This window comes from Aotus nancymaae, unplaced genomic scaffold (assembly GCF_030222135.1).
Source record: "Aotus nancymaae isolate 86718 unplaced genomic scaffold, 86718_ANA_hifiasm-v0.15.2.pri h1tg000064l_0, whole genome shotgun sequence".
Taxonomy (NCBI): domain Eukaryota; kingdom Metazoa; phylum Chordata; class Mammalia; order Primates; family Aotidae; genus Aotus; species Aotus nancymaae.
In genome coordinates, this window is record NW_026988478.1 from 12,377,776 (window position 1) to 12,387,536 (window position 9,761).

General features: G+C 37.9%; 1 protein-coding gene across 1 annotated transcript; it reads left to right on the forward strand.

Annotated features, from left to right (window-relative positions):
* Window positions 1–773: 773 nt before the first annotated feature.
* On the forward strand, window positions 774–4,203 carry ZNF475 (zinc finger protein 475). Its single transcript, XM_021664901.2, is given in 3 exon segments — window positions 774–789; window positions 792–944; window positions 4,052–4,203. Coding segments are annotated over 3 exon segments (321 nt in total).
* Window positions 4,204–9,761: the final 5,558 nt, after the last annotated feature.

A 9,761-nucleotide genomic window follows, 5' to 3' on the forward strand; every position in this document is an offset into this window, starting at 1 on the left:
AACAAGAAAACTAAGAAAAGAATTTGAGTTCAAGTAGTTTATTTGGGAGGTGATCTCAGGATACCCCAGTAATGGAATAGGAAGAGAGACAGGTAAAAGAATGAAGCCTAGACAGTGTGTTAACAAGTGACTGTGGTTCAGTCCCTCTGGGGACTTCTGGAAGACTCTATGAAATCAAATTTGGTGAGTAAGCTGGGTATTTATTCACTAACTCTCATTTGCAATTGATGAGCTGCTCTACTGTGGGCAGAGCCTACTCTAGATCAAAAAAGGCAAAGAATCACAAGTGCTCCCAGTAGAAAGTTGTTGACATGATCCCAGTGTGGGCAGGCGTAATAGTGTTAACAATGTCTGTTATAAACTTTCCATGGACATTTATTACTTTTCTTTTCAAATGTATGAGTGTACTAGAGTCTGATGTTATTGAGAGGAAGAATTATGCCTGATAGCATAGTGACTTGTATATAATATTCAGAAGGCACTCAATCAATATTTGTTAAATGAGAAAATATAATTTATATAGTACCAATATGAAGAATTCTGGTTAACTCTTCTTTATTTCCTCCCAAGCCCATCTACTCACTCCAATCCCAATTACTCAAATAATATAATTTAATATTTTAATTGCCAAAAAGATAAAGTCACCAGACTCGTGGGGATATTTTTTGAGTCACGTTGATTTTCCAGCTAACTTAAGTGTATTATAATTTTAAAATATGATTTCCAATTCTAAGCTTTATGTAACTGATATTTTATATTACTTGCAGCCAACAATGATACGGGATCCACCAATGTTTGCTACATTTGTGGTCGTGAATATGGAACAACATCTATTAGCATTCATGAGCCACAATGTCTGAAAAAATGGCATAATGAAAACAACTTGTTGCCTAAAGAGTTTAGGAGACCAGTACCTAAAAAACCAGAAGTCAGAACCATTACTGGTAAGTTCCTAGAAAAAAGATTTGAGTGCATAACGGGAGACTTTTCTCTCTAAACTAGTAAGAGCAGAAGTATTGTTTTTCACTTGTTCAAACAACCAAAATCAGTAACATTTACTGCCTTGATTACAGCCAAATAAGAAAAACAGTTCTGGGATGCCTGTCCAAAGTATTGTCTTCTGATGCTGAGACATAAAGAAACTATGTCCTGGCAATACTGTGCATGAGTGGGATCTATGGAAATTTACTGTATTTCCCAAAGTTACTTTCACATATCCTCAAACCCTTTGAATGTAAAATAAATAATAAAATACTTAAAATAAAAATAAATTAAACTTTAAAAAATATATGAAACTTGGGCTGGGTGCAGCGTCTCACACTTATAATCCCAGCACTTCAGGAGGTCAAGGTGGGTGGATCATGAGGTCAAAAGATCGAGACCATCCTGGTCAACATGGTGAAATCCCATTTCTACTAAAAACACAAAAAAAAATTAGCTGGGCAAGGTGGCGCAGCCTGTAGTCCCAGCTACTCGGGAGGCTGAGGAAGGAGAATTACTTAAATCCAGGAGGCGGAAGTTGCGGTGGGCTGAGTTCATGCCATTGCACTCCAGCCTGGGAAACAAGAGCGAAACTTCGTCTCAAAAAAAAAAAAAAAAAAATAATAATAATATATATATATATATATATATATATATATGAGAAACTTAAAAAAAAAAAAAAAAAAAAAAAAAAACCTTTGGAAACATCCAAAGTCATGTTTCCAAATATGAATGTGTCTTATTGTTCACAGAACAGAGGTACCAAACTCAAATTTTCATCAGGTCCACTAGTCAGGGTACTGGTCTGTGCGTGCAACAAAGGGGAGGTAGGGGCTATGATGAACTGTGGAGCATCAGCTCACTCTAAAGGAGACAAGCAGCTGCCCAGTTCCCACTGGTGTTATCATTAAGAAATTTAGTCCAATGTGCTCGTATCTTTCAATAACACAAAATAAACTAGAAATCTAGATATCTGTATAAAATGTCTAGGTTTTTTTTTTTTTGCGGTTAATTATTTGTAAAGCGTGGTACAAACCAAATGAAACTGAAGCTATGCTGCCGTGTTTGGCCTCATCCCAAAGCCTGTTGCTTATTCATTTAGGGTGTAAGGATAGTTGAGGGAATATTTTTGCCATACAAGCTCAACTTGCTTATCACATTTTTACCATTGTCATTTTCTCAGTGGATTCCCTAAACCATCTCATAGGACAAGGCTGGTTTTAAGAAGAATATCTTTCAATTCATCCATTCTTCTATGTAACTGTACATTTGCAGTGCTGAAAAGTACCTTGGGAGTTATTTAGTGTCAATTAGTCCAAAGCACTTGTGTCAGCGATGTGACACAAGGAGACTTTTGTAACAACCCACACAGTAGAGCCTAGATTGTATGATAAATTCTAGATGCTGCTGGATCTCAGCTATTCACAGTCCTTGCCAAACAGAGGACTTTACATACAGGTGGAAAAACAGCTGAAGATGAAAACAACCAGCTACTGAAATTAAAGCATTTTCTACAAACAGATTGTTTACCTGTTGAAACTTTCTTCCCAGCAATTCTCATTTGGTGTCAAAATCTGTTTCCTTCCCTTCTGATCTTCATTACTTTCTCTGCTTGACCATAACTACCAGAAGGCTAGAAGTAAGAGGAATGATTGGTCTGAAAGCCCTGGTGGGTTCACTATTCCGTTACTGCCTACAGATGAAAAAGATAGGTCCTGTAACTGCACCTCCCTGAAGTCTTCCTCTCAGTCACATGTTATTTCTATCTCTGAAGATGCCCTTCCTCTCTCAGTAAAAAGAATTCACATTACCATTTTTGTCCCATGAACTCATTGTAGTCATAGGGTTCAAATAACCCTTTTCTTGGTCTGAAGTCAAAGCCCTATGCAAAAACACTTAGAAATTGATGAATCACCTCCAAGTGAGAGTCAGTGACTACTCTGGAATTTCTGAGTTCATATTAAAACTCATATGAGTAACGCGAAAGTCAGTGTCTTCCTTTTCTTATTTTTCAAAGCACTCAAAATACACATTCATACCCTACACAGACAGTGACATTTGTTTTATCCAAAGAAGAAATACTAGACTTTGCTGGGATTTAAATTCCCATGGAGCAAAAAAGTGAGCATTAGGAGCAGACATGTTAAAAAATTTAAGGTTCACTCTGGTTGTGTGAATCATTCGATAGAAATTATATGAGAATTGCCTAGGCTTTAACAAAGTAATCTATGCTGTGCCAAAGATAAAAACTAAGTAATATGTTTTTGAGTGCCTTGTTACGTTTTGGGGGCCTATTTTCAGTGATTCTAAGACATAGCCAATTTAATGTACTAAAGTCATTCTATTTAGCTAAGGTTTATTAAAGCTAAATCCACGTTGTTGCTCTAAAATAAATCCATACACTTTTATTCCCTATGTTCTGCCAATGAAGATTATACACTTCTCATCTGTCTTTGTTATTTTCTTAAGGACGCATCTTTTTGTCAGATTATTCTGTTTGCATTCTCCACTTTGATTACTTAAAGAATCTCTGAGTTTATGACCATGAAGAGATAAGTTTGGGAGATATAATTCATCTTAAATCACTCTCAACTGTCAGTTTTGGCTTCTAAAAAATTTCCACTGAAGGAGTACAGAAAAGGAAAATACGAATACATGCTAATTCCCCTTCCTAAGCTTATATTTAGAGTCAACTGAAAGAAGGCCAAAAGTTATATCTGCAAGATAATAATGTGTGTGCAAGGATGTGAATAATTAGTGAAGAATGCATATCATGTAAAACAATGTCTTTCCCTTTTTAAAATCCAAAGAGTGAAAAGCCTCTGTTTGGGTCCTAGTTAACTTTACTCAACCCTTGAAAGAGCGAGCAGCCCTTTCTTTTTTGGAGGCAAAAGTAATATGATTTGTTTAAAATACTCAGTCAACAGGTATTTCCTGAAAATATTTTCCGTAGAAAGTAGAATATGGTTCTCCTGAATAAAAACTGATCCATTTTACGTTTTTCTTTCCCTTTTCTTTTTTGTTATCTTTTTTCTTTTTTTCCTTTTCCTTTTTTCCTTTAACTTTCCAGCCAAAGGCTTCTATGATCTTGATGCTTTAAATGAAGCTGCTTGGACAAGCGCCCAGAGCCAGTTGGTTCCCTGTAATGTTTGTGGGCGTACCTTCCTGCCAGACAGACTGATTGTTCACCAACGATCTTGTAAACCCAAAGCCGCCAAGTAAAGCCCTTTTCTCTCTACTGAAGTGTTACAGGAATTAATCCCTTTGAAAGAGATTGGGATAGAGTGGGAAGGAGAAAAAGGAGGTGATGAGGGGAAACGAGGAAAACTAGAATTGACCAAGGGCTGGTCTAGCAGGAGAGGCTCTTTGGTGTTGCAAGCAGTTGCTCACTATTATGCAGTTGGCAAATGCTCTGGTTTTAACAAGCAGCTGCATATGCATAGGCACGCTGGGGACCATTTCACACTTTTGTCAGGCAGATTTACAAGCAGGCTGCTTCTCATCAGAGCTGGGATTTTTGTCTAAAAGAAATTTTGGAGCCAATGGTCCCCATTTTTCTTCCATTTTCTTTCCTGAACAAGATTTTGAACTTCACAATTAGGACTCTTACTCAGCGCACAAGGGCTTTGGAGGCAACTTCAGGCAACTAACTCCATCCCAGGAAGAACTGGATTTCTTCCCATCCCTGTGCTTTCTGAAATAACCTGCCACTCGGCATGTTCTTTTATCCAGGAACATTTTGTGAGTTATTGACTGGCGGCGGGGGGCTTCTTTTCTCAATAAGATTGTTCAACAGCAGAGACATTCAAAACATGACTGAGAACTCAAAGTACTGGAACCGTATCTAACTCATTCTCCCTTTCAAATGGCAAGAAATGCTACAAGATATTTCAGAGCCAGTGCCAGCCTCCTGTGTCAGGAGACTGCTGCAATATAATTCAGAATAGATGGAGGCCTAGCTCCTTCCTTCTTTAGGAGAAGTTCAGCTTTAATTCTTTACGCCGTCATAGGGGTTTATAGGTGTTTTATTGTTGTGGTCTAAATGCCTGCCAGAAGGTTCTGTGCCTCCCCACCCAAGACTCATGCACAGTAAGTGGGTTGTGAAACTGCTTAAGTGTTTTAGAATCCTTGAATGTGTATTCATCGAGGTGGGGCTCTCCTGGGAGGACGCCAGGGTCAGGGAGGGGCTCTGCCCAGGAAATTCTGCTCCCCCAGGTTGTGCTGCTTTGCCTGGACTCCCAGCAGTTTTGCTTGAGATCTTTGTTCATTTTATGGCTGAATTCCAGGGCCATTCTAGATCCACTGGGTTCCTGCAAGCCTCACATTCATGACTTTACACAGCATAGTCAGATCCAAATTACACAGGCAAATTTATTCTACCTAATACTTTGGTCATGCTTCTACTTATTATACAGGGTTAGGTTAGGATAACTGTGCAAATCATTCTATTTTTTCCTGCCTGCTCCAAAGGAAGCAAGAGATGAACTTTTTAAAAGTCTTTAGATACTCTCAAATAAAAATCTTGTGAAAAAACATGGCACTCAATGACCTCAGATGATGATTTAGTTTTTTTACCTTATTAACCAAAATGACAAAAACATCAAATAGATGTTGAGTGTACTGTGGGTCAGGCACTGTGCTAAGTGCTTCAAATACATTACATTACATACATTTCATTGTCAAGCCTACAGATAGATATCATTATTTTTATTTTACAGATCAGAAAACTGACATTTAGTCTAAATAGCTAACTCAAGGCAACACTGAACTTGAGTTAAGGAATAGTGAAGGAAGCAAACTCAGGACTGCTGGACCTCTAATTCCAAACTCATCCATTGCTATTTGTATGCTAGATTTCATCACTAATAAGATTATCTGTACTAACACAAATGATCTGACAAATGTGAAACATTTTGTACATTATTTAAGTAACTAAGGCAAATGGGGATCTTAGGATGCTTGCATTTCTGCTGCTGGTTTCGGTTTAACTCAGACTGAGGTGAAAACAAGCTTGAAGTGCACAGTGTTTTGGTTTTGAAAAGACACTGCTGCATTTTGCTGATGTTCAGAAATCAAATAGCAGGGAATATAAAAATTCTGACCTCAACTATGAAATGAGTTGCCACTCAGGTAATAATAAGTGACTTTTGAGCATGACAAAAATAAAAATGAAAAACCCAACATCTTTATGTGTCTAAAGCATTAAGTCTGTGAATTCTTGAAGTGACTGATAAAAGATGAGCCTTGTAGAAAGCATCACATCCAAGGAAACTGTGAGCCAGCTTAAGACGCATCAAGGTGTTGAGTATGGGGATTCTGCAATGGCTCCACCTCAGCTGGCGTACAGATGTTCCATGGTGTTAAATCTGGAGCAAGCTCAGTTGTAATGACATTAACCCAAGAGTTCTGGTCTATTATTAAGGCAAGTCATTAAAATCTCTCCATTATTAGGAAAGAGGTCACCTTCTCTCTGCCAATGGCCCTCCCGCAATGAGTTCACATCTGCGCAGCTCTTTGTAACTCTCAAAATAAAATAATTTCTTTAACAATGCTTGGCACCTCCATGAACTATGAATTTGAACTTTGAAATAGTTCCCATAGATACTGTTTTAGAATATAAAGAGCAGATACTAGATGAAGGTACTTGGAAGTCTACACTAACCCAGGCCATTATTGGTGTGGGATGTAATGCTGTTATAGGCATCAACAACAATGCAATTTCCTCACCATTCTGTTACTTGGCACTGCACAAAGCTTAACTGAATTCCCCTCTAGTTGAAGTTATAGGAAGAATTCCAGGATCTCTTGATGCTCATTTGCACATTCAATTAACACCAAACTTTTAGGGTTCATCCTACCGGATGGGGGTGAACAAGCATGTCTTAGTCAGGGGCATGGACTGGGGAAATCTCTTACTCTGAGTGAGCATGTCAATCTCTCAGATACATTATGGGGCTTTTTTTTCTTTCCTTTTCTTTTTTTTTTTTTTAAGACTAGTCAAGTGCAGTAGTGAGAAGAGTAGGGGGCTCTTTAGACAGCTTCATTATAGTATTTCCTTCTTTAAAACTTTTATTCTAGGTTTAGGGGTACATGTGCAAATTTGTTTTATAGGTAAACTGTATGTCACAGAGGTTTGGTGTACAGATTATTTCATCGCCCAGGTAATAAGCATAGTACCTGATAGGCAGTTTTTTTTTTTAATCTTCTCCCTCCTGCCTCCCTTCACCTCTACCCTAAAATAGGCCCTGTTGTCTATTATTTCCCTTTTTGTGTCCATTGTGTTTTTGTTGTTCAGCTCCCAGTTAAAGTGATAACATGGACTATTTGGTTTTCTGTTCCTTCATTAGTTTGCTTAAGATAATGGCCTCTAGCTCCATCCATGTTGCTGAAAAAAACATGACCTCATTCTTTTATATGGCTCTGTAGTATTATTCCATGGTGTATATGTACCACATATTCTTTATCCATTTTATTGTTGATGGGCATTTATGTTTATTTCCAGTCTTTGCTTTTGTGAATAGTGCTGTAATGAACATACATGTGCATATGTCTTTATGGCAGAATGATTTATACCTAATAATTGGATTGCTGTGTAGAATGGTAATTCTGTTTTAAGTTTTTCGAGAAATCACCATACTTCTTTCCACAATGGCTGAACTAGTTTATATTCCCACCAAAAGTGTATAAGCATTTCCTTTTCTTGCAACCTCTCCAGCATCTGTTATTTTTTGACTTCATAATCATAGCAGTTCTTAATGGTGTGAGATGGTGTCTCACTGTGGTTTTGATTTGCATTTCTCTAATGATAAATGATGTTGAGCATTTTTTCATATGCTTGTTGACCACATGCATGCCTTCTTTTGAAAAATATCTGTTCATGTCCTTTACTACCTAATTTTTTTTTTTTTTTTTTTTGGCTTATAGTTGTGTTTAAGTTCCTTATAGATTCTGGATATTAGTCCTCTGTTAGATGCATAGTTTGCAAATATTTTCTCCCATTCTGTAGGTTCTGTTTATTCAGTTGATAGTTTCTTGTGCTATGCAGAAACTCTTTCTTTAATTAGGTCCCATTTGTCAATTTTTGTTTTTGATATTATTGCTTTTGGCATCTTGTCATGAAATCTTTGCAAGCTCCTATGTCCAGAATGGTATTTCCTAGGTTATCTTTCAGGATTTTTATAGTTTTATGTTTTACCTTTAAGTCTTTAATCCATCTTGAGTTGATTTTTGTATATGATGTAAGAAAGGGGTCCAGTTTCAATCTTTTTCATATGGTGAACCAGTTATCCTAGCACAACTTATTGAATAGGGAATCCTTTTCCCATTGCCTGTTTTTGTCAACTTTTTTGAAGATCAGATGGTTGTAAGTGTGGAATCTTATTTGTCAGCTCTCTCTCTGTTTCATTCAACTATTTGTCTGTTTTAATACCATGCAGTATTGGTTACTGTATCCTTGTAATGTAGTTTGAAATCAGGTAGCATGATGTCCCCAGTTTTATTCTTTTTGCTTAAGATTGCCTTAACTATTTGGGCTCTTATTTGGCCCCATTCATCATAGTATTTTCTAACAAGCTTTTTTTTTTTTTTTTTTTTTTGTGTGTGTGTGTGTGTGTGTGTGTATGAGAGAGAGAGAGAGAGAGAGAGAGAGACAGAGTTTCACTCTTGTTGCCCAGACTGGAGTACAATGATGTGATCTCGGCACACTGCAACTTCTCCCTCCCAGGTTCAAGTGATTCTCCTGCCTTAGCTTCCCAAGTAGCTGAGATTACAGGCATGTGCTACCAAGCCCAGCTAATTTTGTATTTTTATTAGAGATAGGGATTCACTATGTTGGTCAGGATGATCTCAAACTCCTGACCTTAGGTGATCCACCCACCTCAGCCTCCCAAAGTGCTGGGGTTATAGGCATGAGCTATAAGCCACCACTCTCTGATGTAACAAGTATTTCTAAGTGAGGTCTTAAGGATGGCTCCCTGATGCACTGCTATAGTAGCTTGGGGAACACAAGTCTGAGAGTCTTTATGAAAAAAGAAGCTTCTATTGATAATCAGGACCATTTGTAAGGAAAAAAAATAGAAGGCAAATAAATATCCAGTCCTCTCCCCCTGCAAACCTGAAAACAGCACTTGGTCTTTTTGTATTCATTTGCTTCTGGCATGAGCACCTTCTTCTTTACACTTCTTTCTGAGACCAATTCATACGGCTTGAATCCCGTATCAGGTCAGGGCAGGAAGTTCTGCCCTTTCCTTCCCCACTCCTGAGAGGTCCTTTTCCTCCTCTGGCAATGGCCCCACTTCCCTTATCATTTATGACTTTCAATATTGACTCACTGTCTGGACCACTCAAACTGCTGTGCCTGTTTCTGCCAGCCCTACCTGCACTCTGTGAGCACTGTGGCAAGATCTGAGAAACGGGCTTTCCTGAACTTAGAAGAAACTGCGCAAATGAGAAACAGTGACGTTTCCAGTAGAGGCCAAGTTGGGTGATGTGGAGAGAATATACACCAGGAAAAACAATGCCGAGTTATCACAGGATGGTACACCTTTATGCTTAGTTCCTTTAAAATTTTGTTATAAAATAGATACACTCATTGAAAAAAGTATAATGGAGTCTCATGTTCTCTACATCCAGGTAAACTTAGTTGTTGACATCCACTGGGGTTGAATTTGAATGATTTAAATTCCAACTACTACTATTTTTAGTTAAAAGGACGATGAAGGTGGCAGGTGGGAGATGCTGGGATCCCAAGATTCCAGGGTATCTCTGACAATCCTTTCAGT